The sequence below is a fragment of the Apis florea genome, unplaced genomic scaffold (assembly GCF_048593485.1).
Source record: "Apis florea isolate Af1SG1 unplaced genomic scaffold, ASM4859348v1 contig_2492_pilon, whole genome shotgun sequence".
Lineage (NCBI taxonomy): Eukaryota > Metazoa > Arthropoda > Insecta > Hymenoptera > Apidae > Apis > Apis florea.
Window position 1 is genome coordinate 5,570,910 of NW_028256593.1, and position 14,626 is coordinate 5,585,535.

The window sequence follows — 14,626 nt, forward strand, 5'->3', positions numbered from 1 at the left end:
CGATGGTCGGAAAGTGATATTAGGATTCTTTCGTAAAAGATTAAAAACAAATGTTTTGTTTATAATAATAAAAATTAATATACAATACATATATAATGAAAACTAATAAAAATTTCTCTCGATTATCAATCTTTTATTTCGATAAATTTCCAAAACAAATTTTTCTACATTCTCAAAGGTATTCACCTCTAAACACATTTGGATTTCAAATGAAGGATATATATCGCCTTCAGGATCAGTTTCGTCAAGTATGTAACAAATACTGCGAAAAACGTAATAAATTGATATTTTAACTTTTTATAAAATACTGCGTAAAAGAGATATAATGATGTCTTTGGTAAATCGATAAAATAATTATTAATAACCTAGTGGAGACCGCTTGAATAAGACCTTTGGAAATTAAATTGTCAACATAAGCTAGATAAGGTTGCCATTTTTCACGTCTCATTGCTAACGTTTCTTCGTCGACCTCCTCTTCTTCTTCCACTTGTTCTTCTTCTGCTTCTAATAATATGTCTTCGGGTATTTCCTCCTCCAGTCTATATAAAAAAATTGATATAAATTTCTGTCGATCATTTAAATTTTCAATAATTAATTGAATATAAAAAATATATAATGATTACATTTTATCTTCTTCTACGGAAAATATACAATAAAAAAAAAAAAAAATACAATTTATCTTACTTTGGAATCTCAGGTTCTACAGCTTCTTCGGCTATTGCTTTCTCCAATTCTGTTTCCTGTTTCTCTTGTACAGCTAGATAATTGGAATAAATAATTCAAATAAATCAGGGCATTTATCAAAAAAAGTTCGTTAACTAATTATAATAGAAATGATGGCACAATTACTCTCTAACAATTCCAAGTCTTCTCTATCATAGAATTGCTCCGGGAGCAAGTCGAAAAATAATTTATAATTCTCCTTTAATATTTGTTCCAATTGTTCAGCCGTTGATTCGATTTCCGCAAATCTTTCCGCGAATCTATCATCTTTATCGATTAGAGACAACAAATTCTCATCCCTGGTATCTTTACGATAAATAACTGGTATCATCGCCCAGCTATACATATTATTCATAATATTTTTTAAATTATTTTGGGCACGGAACAATCTGCTGTGTAATTTCCAAATAATTTTTAACAAATTATCGATGTACTCCATAACTCCTAAATAATAATTTGTTCGCACATTATGTAAATTATATTGTTGAAATATTTTAAGCATAATTTAAAGTAGACTCTCTACCTTCCGAATTCCAATTATATTTTTCTTGGCCATCATCGATTATACTATCAACGTTCGTAACTTCGTCTTTTACCAATTGAAATTCTACCGGAATGCTTTCAGTTCGTATTCTATTGTACCTGAAATAAACATATATCATGTAATAATCGAATTATTTTCCAAAGTTTTTTATCCAAATAAAACTACTCGATTGATATTCGATCAAAAGATATAAAGATATAGATACAGAATATTCAATAAATGAATATATATATAGCTTTAATTTTTGCAAACATTTTACTTGCGTGAAATAAAAAGCGAATCGATGTATTGATCGAAAATATTCAAGACTCAATAAAGATAAACATGCCAAACACGTATGTCAAATTGGCGCTTCATCGGAAGACTGCTCATTATCGTGGGTGAGGTTTACATTTCAAGTAGGAAAGATAATCTTAGATATAATATAATAGTATAGCCATAAAAGTAATCATATAAAACTACCGTTGACAATTCATCTAATAAAGAGAAAGTTTTACAATCTTTAAATCATCACAATGATCACACCTTTTTCAACATTTTGCTGTTGCTGTAATTAATTTTATAAACATTTAATTCAAATACACCTCGTATAGATCTGTTTATTTTATGTTCGAAAAGAATCATCTTTAGAAAATATTGAAATAATTAGAAATCATTAAGATTTGATAGATTACTCAATACTCTTTCATTAAGTAATATTCTTCTATATGTTTCAAAATTATATCATTACAATTAAAATTTTCAATATAATAAATAATACAATTTTAAATTAATTCATTTAAAAACAAATTTTATAATTAAATAAAGAAAGCGTAGAAAATTACATAGAGTTGAAACCAATTACTTACCAATTTATTATTAAATTCAACTTGTAAGTACTATCGAAAAAGAATTGTGATCTATTGTAAAATTCTATGGCATCTTCGGGAATATCAGGTTTCTTTATAATTGTCATATAACGGATTTCTCTCAACATAGTTTTTAATTCTTGGGCAAAATTTGATTCTAATAATCTATCGTCTCCAACTTTTAAAAGAGTTTTCAACAAATGCGTTTCCCAAATTTCTGGCAATTGTTCTTGCCAAGCGGTGAATATTTCTCTTTCCTTCTCATCGATAATATTCTTAAAAAGAGAAAGATATCGTCAAAATATCTAATCTTTTTTTTTTTTTTTTTTAACGAGATTATAAAGCAAATGAAAATGATAAAACTATGAGACATTCACATAAACAATTACGAATGTGTAATTCATATACATGTATATGAATCAAAAATATACCATTAAATATTAAAAATTAACTGATTTGTTAGTTTGTTTATTATTCCACTATTACCATTAATTTCTCGTATTTACTTCTATGTTCGCTCTCCATTTTTTCGGTAATCAAAGGATGATCGATAAATCTGATACAATCAACCGGATAACGAGTTCTGTGACGAAGTTTCACTAATAAACACAGTGATGCAACCACCGGAGGCAAATGTATATTTATCCCGGTTTGCTTCTTTTCCTCAGGGAATATGAAATTTTGATCGAATAAAACCTGTAATACAATTATTATGAGCTATTATTGTTATTAATTATAAATTGAAATTAATGATATAATAATACAATGATTCAATCTTACCTTTATTTTGTCAAAATGTACATTTATTCTGGCAGTAATCGTTTCATAATTGTGCCAGAGTTGGCTCATTATTAAAGGTCTATTTGCAATTGTACCCATTATCCATATAAATTTAAAATACGCCTCTAAATTGTGACATTCGGCGAATGCCTGATCGAAAATGCTCGCCAATTTTCGATCATATTGTTCTATCTTTCATTCCAATGATTATTTTCATTAATCAAAAAAAAAAAAAGTAGAGATAAACAAATTAAAAATTGAAATAAATAGATAAAAATGTTTATACATTTATACATGTTGAAAATATTTCTGGAGAAATTATATTCTATATTTCTTGTCGTTAAAATTTGTACTTTTTCTTTTTTTTTTCTTTTTTTTGTTTTTCTTGAATAAAATTATTCAATTTTTAAGGATAAGAAAGGATAACTTACTTCCTTGAAAAATTTCTGCAAATCTTCACTAAATTGTTCTTCCTCGGGCGTTAAAACTTCATAAGGCAACTCTCCAAAATGTTGATACAATTTAAGAAATTCTTCGTAAATTTTTTCAACCATAGTAAGCAACGATTTTCCTTTCAAACCAGCAATTTCTATCCTCTCTAGTTTGAAATAATCTTGTACTGTGTCAAATAACGACTGTATAATAAAAAATTATCATAATTACACTTGTTACGTATACAAAATAGCCTATAATTCATTATTAGAAACAAAAATTGAAAATCAATCAAGATTGTCAAGATTTAAATAAAACAAATTATAATTTATAATAAAATTATTGTATGCGACCTGATGAAAAAAAAATACATGTATACATAATTATTTTTGAACAAACTTCGATTTCTTTAAGTCTCTTCTCAAACAAGTGAATTCTTTCGAGGACTAATTTCTCGTGAAAATTCCAAGGTACAGTCTCCGATTTGAAATACATATCTATCCGTTCCTTATACGATCGAAATAGTTCTTGATAATTAGTAAGATATGGTAATACTTCGGCAATCTTCGCTTTATTATCATCAATGTCTCCTTCGAATAAAGTTGATGGATTTATATATTTTATTGCCTGTAAAGATATAAATGTGAGTTCATCAATTTAATATAATGATAATGATAAATATTACAATATTATATTTATGTTACACGAATTAAACGTACCTGAGAAATGATCAAATTTGAAATTTCTCGTAACAGAGCAATAACTCTTTCGAGAGTATAGAATCTCGAATTAGCCCACATTAAGCAAACGCAATGCAACAATATCTTTACTTTTGACAATATATCTCTAAATTCGACCGTTTCGATATCTTGGAAATAACTCCTCAGAGGCTTTAAATAAAGATTGATATCTCTAGTTTCTAATAATGCTGAAAAAATTCGAGTAAAAGTTATTTAAAAAATAGGAAATATCGATATCATAATTTTGCCTTACTATTTGCAACTTTTCGCTTACCCGCGGTGACGTTGTTCACTAAATTTTTGAAATATTGCGAGTAAGGACTTTGCGTTTTCTCTAAAACTAAATCTATCTGTTTCACTTTTGGATCTTTCAGTTGAAAATAGATGGATTCCATATTCTTTAATCTCATACTCCAATAATCCAATTCTAAATGAAGCGGAATAAAAGAATAATTGTTTATTAAAAAATAGCGTTGCCATTTAAAAAAATGAAATAAAATGATTACCGGATATAGGAAATTTTCCATCTTTCGAAAATTTAAACTCTTCGTTAAGAATCTCGTTAATCTGAGTCGCCCATTTTACCACAATTTCTTCTATATTACTCTTTACTTTAAGTTGTTTAGATATGTCCACGTCGGTATAAAATTTTGGATCCAAAATTTCTTCGATATCCATCGGCATTGGTAGCAGAGTTTTTCCCGTTATTTTTCCTCTAACCTAAATTTTTAAGTTTCATTCATCTCGTTTCAATTCGCTTGGGATAATTAAATTACCTATACTTATATATTTCTTTTTTACCTGCCATATTAAAGTTCGAAGATTGTATACTTGCTTTTTGACATCTTTACGAACTACTTCCGGCCAACCAATATGATTTTTTGGATTAGATAGCATAGGTACGTATGCCTGGAATTGGAAAAGAAAATGAAATAGAAATTTTCGAAAATGTAAATGGAATGTAAGGAAAAATAATGTTTGAGAACCTGCTCGACGAGCACGGCTAATTCCTCGATCGGATTCGGCGCCATGTCACCCGGTATCAACAATTGTTTGTAATTATCCTCGGTGATCACTTGGGGTTTCTTCTTGAAGAAGTACGTCTGCTTTCTCTTGGCTTGCGTTATTTCGAGTAGAGGTATCAACACATTGGCGGGTGTCAATTGCAACACGAGAACCATCTCCGATGGGGTAGTTAAGAACTTCATAATTAAATCCTGAACGAAAGTTGAATAATTCAGTCATTATTGAAATAACGAACAAAAGAAATTCATTTTTAAAATCTCCTTCTTTCAACGATTATCTCTATAGAAATCGAAAGTGATATAATGGCCACGCTATTCATTCAATGCTCTTCGTGCGATGTATTTCGAAAAAATAATGGACAAATTTTAAAAAAATGAATTGACAATTCTCACGCGAGAACGATCAACGAAATTGCGAGTAAAAATTTTCGATTCATCTATTTAATTAACTTCATCACATCCTTTGATAAATCTATCTTATTTATATAACATGTAGTAAGCAAAAAATGTTTTTAAGAAAATACATTATATATATTTTAACAAGCATTTTTTCTCGTCGATCAGTATCATGTAAATTATAACGAAATCAAAGATTTATTAATCGGACAACGAAGAATTTCGTTGCCTTTAGTCCAGTACGATCGCGTAATTGAAGTCAAACTGACATTTCCTTTACGAGGTTATTTACAATGGTATTAGATTTATTATCCGTGACCTTTTAGATATCTAATAAAAATTTAGATGAAAATCGAAATGAAAAGTTTGAACGAAAGAAACTTGGATCTCTTACATAATAGATATGTGACCGAAGAAATTGAAAGGTATGCAATAATTTAAATAAAATATTTGATTAGTTTTTCCAGCTGAAACATGTAAATAAAATGGAAATTACCTTATATTCTGCATGTGCCAACATTTTCGTCCATCTATCGATTTTTAATTTCCTCGAAAGCGTAAGATAATTAAACATATATTCCAATCGTGGATCCTCATCTTTTTTCTCATCATCCTTTCTCTCCATTTTTTGTTTACCACTTTATTTACTACCTTAAATCTAGCATTTCTTGTTATTATAATTCGAATACGTACTTTATCATATGTTCGTACAAAAAAAAAAAATGACGATTCATATAATGGAAAAATAGATATCTTCAGAGATTTCTTTTGTGATATAATCTCGAATAAATTCACACTATTTTTAAATCCAAATATAGACGATTTTCAAATCGTTCTTTTGTTCTTTCAAAGTATTGAATTTTAAAGATTTTGTCTAATTAACGGCTAATATCTACGATTATGTAAAAATATCGAAACGAAATATCGAATGCGTTAAACAATGAAATATGAAATAATTGTTTAGTGTCGAGTAACGTTAAAATGTTTGACATAATCAAATGTATTAACGCTCTTCCTTGTAACTAGTAGATCTTCGATCTTTCTATTTGCATCGAGATGTTAATTTATTTTCACTTCTTTGCAAATAATAAAATATACAATATGTATACACGTATTTATTTTGTAAATTCCTATGTTTTCGCAAGTATATTTCAATATTTTTTATCTATAAAATTTTACTAGTGATACTGAAACTCATGATTAATATTAATTCTTACGTCATAAGTAACCATCGACAAACAAAACAGAATATAAGTATTTAAATCAATATATATACACACTTTTAAAGATCAACTACGACCTAATGATATTTATATAACTGGTTGAAAAGTTGAAACGTAAGATCTGTAGCCGTACTGTAGATATGTATGTAGAACGTTGCGAAATGTTGACAAAAAACGACGACATCTATTCGGAACTCAATTGAACTAAACCGGTAAATTTAGTTCCATTAACCTTAACCATGAAAACTTAAAAAGACGCATATAAGAATAAAAAAAAATTAAATATTTTCCAATATGTATTCTCTTTAAAAGATACATATTAGTTTTAAAATTTGTTAAATTTGTCAAAGGGGAAAAAAAAAAAAAGAAAAAAAAATGAAAGATTATTGAATATTTTGGATTTCGACGAGAGGGTCAAGGCGAAAGAGCAAATGAATCTCGGACCAATGTCGAATGTTCCTGGAGAGTGAGGAAGGGAGCTCGATTCGGGAGTGGAAAGCGGCAGGTGTTCCGGGTTAATATTCGTAGCGAAGAGGATTGTTTTGCAACGCCGGCTCTCCGGCCAGCTTACGTGCGCCCATGCTTGTCTCGTAATTAGTTTGACTTTCACCGTGAGGGCCACCATACCCGGCACCACACACTTTCGCTCGTCTTCTCCTCTTTTGCCTCTGGAATTACGTTACGGAGAAAATGCTTGAATGCGCCCATAGGAATTTAGGCCGATATCAAGGACGTTCTTCCGACGTAACCTAGCCAGATTCGAATCGTCGCCCGATCATCCACTCATCCGACTCACCAAATATCGTACAAATCTTTTTACGATCGGTGACGTACGAGCCGCTGCGCATCCATGCTCGCTTGCTCAATATGCTTTCGCGTAATCAGACTTTGATTTGTCGTAATCTCTTGGAACGATCTATGCGCACATTTACAGTTATTTAGTATGATGATCTTTCGATCCGTGGGTCATTATCCTTTATAAAGTTGCAAACTGACGAGATGATTGATTATAAAAATAATTCGAAACAGTTTGATTTATAATCTATCAAAAAAATGCATTGAAAACATGATTACGATATAGGAAGGAAGATTAGAATAGATTTTATATATATATATATATATATATGGTTAGAAAACATCGATCTGTAATATGCCGTTTAAACGTAATGGCGCTACTTGCCACACTTAAACTTTCCTTTAAATATTCGGTCCTATATAAATACATTACCAATTTTATACCTTAACTTTTCTCACTTTCATTCGAATGAAATTTTATCTGTTTTCGAATTCAAAGGTTTACGTCTTGAAACTAAATTGTTTCGCATATCTGAATTTCAATTGGCGAGTGGCCTACCTTACTCGATTAATTTAAACAAAAACGAATGAAGAAACGTAAAAAATGAAAGTAGTAAATTACATCGTCGATAGAATCTCAACTACAACTCGATACAATTCGATAATGATCTAAGCGAAACGCGAAAGCGTTTATATTAAATTAATTAAACTAAAATAGACGAATGAATGAAACGGATCCTTTGTTTACGCTTTCGATCGCGCCGCTTGAATAGCGCCAATTCCCGCTACAAATTTCGCTTCTATTATACATACGAAAAATCTAGGGATGCCATTAATAAGATCAGGGTTACGTAGCCCCCTGAACGAAGATCGTCCGATCGATGATCGAATAAGCGAAGAAAGAGGATCGAGGATGTTCCTTTTCCCCTCTTCGGGCCCGTATAAAAGTCCGAATGTGTCGATCCAGCCGACACAACTGTGAAAGATCGTCGGTGAAAGACGTTCTCCTTTGCGACATCTACCTCTCGGTCGCCGCGAAATTCAACCATGTTGCTCCACCTGGTGAGTTGTTCGATTCCTTCTCGTCGTGTTTCTCCTAACTTCTCGTTATTATCGTTAATTGGCTATCGTCGATTGCTATTGGTCAAAGACCTAATATGGAGTTCAATTAGGGGTAAACACTTTTCCTCTAAGACTGACCGTACCTTTTCTAGCTTCGTCTTGGTGATTAAATCAAAATAACAAATGGTTATCGAATCTTTTATTATATTCTATGAAAATTGTGTAATATATTAATCATTACTGTGAATTTTTACTCACATCAAGTTTTTAATTCACATGTAATTCCGAGTTATTAATTTAAACATTCGAAATTTCGTACGACGATAATTTATTGGACGAATTTTCAGTGGATACAGTGAAAGATCTAATTGTAAAAATTCTTCGAACAAATTTGTTTCGTAATTTGTGCTCAGACAAAAGACAATAGATATATCTTTAACCACTTTATTTGTAACTCATTCTTTCGGAATCAGTGATTGTTGAACTATTCGGATGATTCGATCTCTTCCGGAATTTGTTCACTACCGTATGTAAGCTTTGCTTTCCCATCATTCTACGTAGGTATGATTTATTCGAGATATAATTGATATCTTTATTTATTATCTTATTATGCATTCGTTAAATTTAAAATTGAATTTTTTTTTTTAATTGAAAAATTGCATTTATTTAAAAAAATTTTTTATTTTTAAAATAAAATGAAATTAAGTAAAACGTATAAATGTTTTTTGGCTTAAAAAGTCTGTTTATTATTGCGTTTGTAAAGTCAAAGGAAATCGAGCAAAAAAATATCCTATTTAACTCAACACCCAACTTCATTTTCCGCTCTAAATATAACAACAGAAGAGAATTTATTCGAAAACGCTGAAAGAAATTTATTATTTCGAGGTAACGATTTCTTTATTCAACTTTTCTTTGATTAAAAACTTTGATCACACTTTTTAACACATTTCTAATGAGAAAAATAAATGAGAAGAATTTCATATCTACAAAATTATTTCATTCCATTCTTTATGATGAATGTGATATTCGATTAAACATCAAAAGTAATAATATTTTTATTAAATCAGCAATTTTTAATGCTTCTTTCATTATATATAGATTTTTATCTCAATATATTTCTATATAAATAGATCAAGGAATGAAGATTACAATTGTTTTAAAATGTTATGCAAACATTTACGAGAAGAATAAAGAAAAAATTAATAGATCAATTTAAAAAAAAAAATAAATAAATAAAAATAAATAAATTGAAAAATGTATAGATAATTTCATCGAATACTATGAAAAAAAAAAAAAAAAGAATCGAACGAACTCTTAAATTATCTCTATAAAAAAAAAAACGTATATTATAAAGTTCATCAAGGTAAGATAGCTAATTTTACATTGCAAATTACGGTGCATATTTATAATTGACTATACATTTCCCATTTATTTCGATCAGTGAAATAAGGAAGAAAAAGTTCATCGACGTCGAACGCACGTGTATCTCGAAACGAACGAGTGAGAGAGGAAATTAACGACGATGGTCCACTGTTCAATTCGAAAGTAACCGAATTGTTTTCACGAAGAAAGTCGATCGTGTATTCCGAGTGCATCTGACCAAGTACAACCCAATCCGTATATACACGTACTTACACGTGCTAGAAACGCAGAGAACGTTGCTTTCGCAACCAATTTTCTAGCGTGTTAAATTGTAACGCTTACGTAACGCTAACCTCACCATCCTGTGGATGCAACGAGGAAACTAAAATTCGTGGAAACTGCGTCAGCGGATTATCTACGCCTTATTTTAATTTTAACTTCGCTCCATTCACGAACCAATTTTTCTTTAAATAGTGGAAAATAATAGAAAAAAAAAAGGATTAATAATTTTAAGGACGGTAAATGACGTGGGAATTAAATTCTACGATAAACGTGTTTAACGATTACTTTCGAAAATTATTTCTTTGTTAATCAATGTGACATGTAAAGATCAATTTTGTTTTTTTTTTTTTTTTTTTAAAGTATCTTTCGATGAAAACGTAATAGAGAATAATAATTAAAAAAGAATAATAAATTTAGAAAGCATGTTTACTCATTTTTATTCATTTAATATCGCGTAAAGAATGGAATGAAATAGGATGAATAAAATGATGAAAAATGTAAACTTAATTAGAAGATCCAAGTAAAATATCATTTGTATGATAATTAATTAATTAAATGTTTGAAAGAAACGCATCGTTGTTACAATTTAGCGGTTATCTATTTTAATTATAAAAACTATATATAAAATTCGAGTTGCTACCGAATAAATTATTCAATCAGTTTCGTAATCAAGCCAATAAACAGATAATTACACCTTCTTTCAAGAAACAATACTGCAAATTCTCCCTTTGAAAGAGAGGAAAAAACAGAGCGAGGAAACTGGGGAAAGGGGAAAGCTAAGAGAGTAAAAGTAAAAGGTGCTACTTATTTTTTCATATCTATTCACTGGAAATAATTAGATAGTGACATCTTAATTATATCGTCGTCTCTTTGTTCTCTCCTCTCTCTCTCTCTCTCTCTCTCTCTCTCTCTCTCTCTCTCTCTCTCTCTCTCTCTCTCTCTCTCTCTCTTCATCTCTTCATCCCTTCACGAGTTTAACATCGATATTTAAAAAGAAAAAATTATTTATTAACAATTTATAAAAATAAAATCAAAGCATTTACATTACTTCGTTGTTGTCCGATCGTGGCCAACAGATATATTAATCGTAATACATTACATATTTCGTAATGAATTTTTATTTTCATTTATTAAAGTGTGAATTTTTAATTCCAGCGGTGAGAAAAAATTAATTTGAAACGTCGGATTAATTCCCCCTCTTCTCGAATTAATTAAGCAAATTTATTAATATATTCCGAAGTCGTACGCATACGTGTACGTATATATATATATATATAAATCAAATGAAAGGATATACGACGTTAATTTGCAATTTGACACGCTTATTGAAATTACATTTTTCCTTGGTCACTCGCTAAATATAAAAGGTGTCACGCTTCTGTGTGACAGATTTTCAACGCAACGTGTGCTTAATTGAATCACGTAAGACTTCTCGATTTGAATAATAACACGTTGGAGAAGGAGAAGGTGATAATCGCAACGCGCGCGAAATCGAAAGCGAGTGCAATGTCTAGTCTATTTGAAACAGGTTTGAAACGTTTGACGTTGACGTCTTTCCTATGTTCTCTTGAAAATTATCTAACGGTATATCTAATGTAACACCAGTGAAACGTACACACATTGCGAAGGAAATTAAGGAAAGAGGAATATTTCCGAACTTCTCTTCTAACAAGATGGATAAATCGATTAATTGTTTAAAACGTTTTCAGGCCACGCTACTATTAGTAGCTTGTACAGCGGGGGTATATTCGAAGCCAGCACCGGAACCGCCCAGCTCCTACTTCCCCCCATCGAATGGAGGCAGTTTGTCGTCCGGTAATTACGGTCCCCCCTCGCTTCCAGATCGGTACGGGCCGCCCCAGCAACAGCCCGTCGTCCACAAACACGTTTACGTCCACGTGCCGCCTCCAGAAGCTCCGGAGTACAAACCGCCGAAATACATACCGCCCGCGGCACCACCGCAGAAACATTACAAGATCGTGTTCATAAAGGCGCCGACTCCACCAACGCCAACGGCACCGGCTCTGCCACCATTGCCGCCCCAAGACGAGGAGAAGACTTTGATCTACGTTCTTGTGAAGAAGCCGGAGGAAGCGCCAGAAGTGGTTCTTCCCACTCAAGCGCCAACGCAGCCTAGCAAGCCGGAAGTCTACTTCATTCGATACAAGACACAGGTAAAATTCGCTCGTGGAGCTATGATTTTAATTATTTTTATTCGATAGTAAAAAACTGTCTTTTTTTTTTTTTTCTTTTCTTACACACGAACTCGTGATCCTCTACAATTTCGCGATTCGTTTCAATAATTTGTTACTTAAGCTCGATTATTTGTTGACGTTACAGAAAGAATCTCAAAACGTGGAATATGGACCTCCAGCGCAATCGCCCCCTTCGGATAATTACGGAGCTCCACCATCAAGCCCTGGCGGACCTTATTAAATAATTTTATTAGGAATGGTCTACGAATCTTTTATGAAACAAATATTATGAAACACGCGAATTAGAGAAATACTTTTTCACTCTGAAATTTTCAGTAATTTAATCGTCAAAAGAGTACAATTATAAAATTTTTATAGAGTTTTCAATTAAATTTAAACGATTTGCTCATCTTTGCAAATACCTGCATGTTAAAGAGATTTTTCGATATCCAATATCATTAAACGTAAATTCCATTGCGTGTACAATTTATGTACACCACTTTTTCCATACCGTTATTATTTATACTCTTCTATTAGCTATTTGAAAAAAAAAATGTCTTTCATGCAAATACCAATATTGTTTATAGAGATATGTTCACAAAGGATTATCAGGTGTAGTAAGAGTTTGGGAATTTCTAATTAATGGCATGTGAAGATGTTTATAACAGATGTATGTATATTTTAATAATAAAGCTATTTGTACTTTTGTAGAAATTTTTATTTTATTATTTTTATATGTATTCTCCTCGTAAAAATTACAATCTGAAAAGTATCAGTACATTTGGTACGCGCATTAGATTATAATTACAACATTTCTTATAAAACTAAATAACAAAAAAATTGGATAACGTATAAAAATTTAATTCGTATAAAATTAATTGAAATTTGAAAAAACTTGAAATAGAATATATTTATATGTATAATTCTGGATATACAAATGTATCAAAAAATTATTTTATTATTATATAAGTACATTTATAAATTATGTAAATAGGTTGACTGTTTCAAAATGATTTATACGTATATATTTATAGAAAAATTTTAAATCTACTTTAATATTAAAAATTTTTTTATAAAAATTATTCATTTGACTCGAATAACCTATAAAAATATTTCACGCATTTACGCAGATTTCTTTTGTGAACAATTAAACTTTAAACAAAATTTATTTAAACATTTTATGCTTTTTTTTGTTTGAATATAAATACACATCTACTTAAGTATTTATATATTTTGATACATTAAATTGAGTAGTAAGTCCATTCGTAAATTGTTTAACATTTACAACAGTTGAATATTTTTATTTTTATAAAAAAATCGCATCTAATTAATTATACAATATATATATATATATATATATATATACTTTTGATTTTATTATATTTCACGATTTAACACATTTATTTATTCTATAACTTTTTTTTTTTTTCATTATCAAATAGTTTTAGATATGTATCCTCATATCTTTCTTTCTCTTCAAATAATTTCATATTAATAAATTATCGTGGAATTTTAAATAAATATTCAAAAATAAGACAACCTTCGATTAAATGCTAACATTATTTTATTAAAGAATAATCTATTTTTTATATAATACTTGTTTTTTATTATTGTCTTTTGGCAATTTAATTTTTTGGCAAGCAGTATATTCATTGATAATAACTTTGATTGACTGTCTGGTAAAAATATATAATAAAAAAATTTTTCAATCTTAAATATAAAATAAATATAAATATAAAATATTTTTTTAAATTAACAAGTTAACAATTTTTCTTTAAATAATTTTTTTTTCAATGTTAAAGATAATTTTTTATTTTTGTAATTAATCATTTCAATCGTAGATCATTTTTTCCCTATTTTTACAAAATTCTTATCTACTATATAATCATTTTATTTCAGTACTATTTTTTAATTCTTATAAATATTACATCATCAATCTTTATTTATTTCTTATTTTATCCCTCATCATTAATTGTAAATAATATCTTTTTGTAAATAATATTAATAATATAATTATAGAATTATTTCTGAAAATTTTATCAGTATCGTTTCATTTTTGTATCAGTTGAGATAACAGAGATTCTATTATAGTTATATATCTAATTTAAAAAATCTATTAACAATCATAACACATTTGAACTATCTTTACTAAATTTAAACACATATTTGAAGATAAATTTAAACACATTATTGAAAGATAAATAAACTTTTGGAAAAAA

The 14,626-nt window shown here is 29.4% G+C and overlaps 2 protein-coding genes and 1 long non-coding RNA gene across 3 annotated transcripts; 2 read left to right on the plus strand and 1 right to left on the minus strand.

Annotated features, from left to right (window-relative positions):
* Positions 1–102: 102 nt before the first annotated feature.
* LOC105735989 (dynein beta chain, ciliary-like) lies at positions 103–6,181 on the minus strand. Its single transcript, XM_031917658.2, has 16 exons — positions 5,985–6,181; positions 5,054–5,284; positions 4,869–4,976; positions 4,574–4,787; positions 4,342–4,494; positions 4,047–4,255; positions 3,727–3,954; positions 3,327–3,530; positions 2,896–3,087; positions 2,602–2,811; positions 2,116–2,390; positions 1,247–1,365; positions 850–1,167; positions 685–757; positions 366–539; positions 103–262 (listed from the first exon to the last, which is right to left on the minus strand). Exons 1-16 carry the CDS (start codon positions 6,111–6,113, stop codon positions 103–105), a joined length of 2,997 nt encoding a protein of 998 aa, XP_031773518.2. The 5' UTR covers positions 6,114–6,181.
* Positions 6,182–8,489: 2,308 nt separating this feature from the next.
* On the plus strand, positions 8,490–13,121 carry LOC100868294 (uncharacterized). The gene is made up of 3 exons (XM_003695372.4): positions 8,490–8,568; positions 11,922–12,386; positions 12,553–13,121. The coding sequence occupies exons 1-3, from the start codon at positions 8,554–8,556 to the stop codon at positions 12,646–12,648; spliced, it is 576 nt and encodes a 191-aa protein (XP_003695420.1). The 5' UTR covers positions 8,490–8,553; the 3' UTR covers positions 12,649–13,121.
* Positions 9,667–10,781, plus strand: LOC147657965 (uncharacterized). The gene is made up of 2 exons (XR_015291426.1): positions 9,667–9,931; positions 10,010–10,781. It is a non-coding gene; the product is annotated as an uncharacterized LOC147657965 (long non-coding RNA).
* Positions 13,122–14,626: the final 1,505 nt, after the last annotated feature.

Bases quoted from the DNA above. Each gene is read 5' to 3' on its own strand.
- LOC105735989 (XM_031917658.2), bottom strand. From the start codon at position 6,113: ATGGAGAGAAAGGATGATGAGAAAAAAGATGAGGATCCACGATTGGAA. The intron at 3,531-3,726 runs GTTTGTTCAAAA...TTTATTATACAG, and splicing joins AGAGACTTAAAGAAATCGAA to TCGTTATTTGACACAGTACA. The intron at 758-849 runs GTAATTGTGCCA...CCAATTATCTAG, and splicing joins AGACTTGGAATTGTTAGAGA to CTGTACAAGAGAAACAGGAA.
- LOC100868294 (XM_003695372.4), top strand. The intron at 12,387-12,552 runs GTAAAATTCGCT...TTGACGTTACAG, and splicing joins TCATTCGATACAAGACACAG to AAAGAATCTCAAAACGTGGA.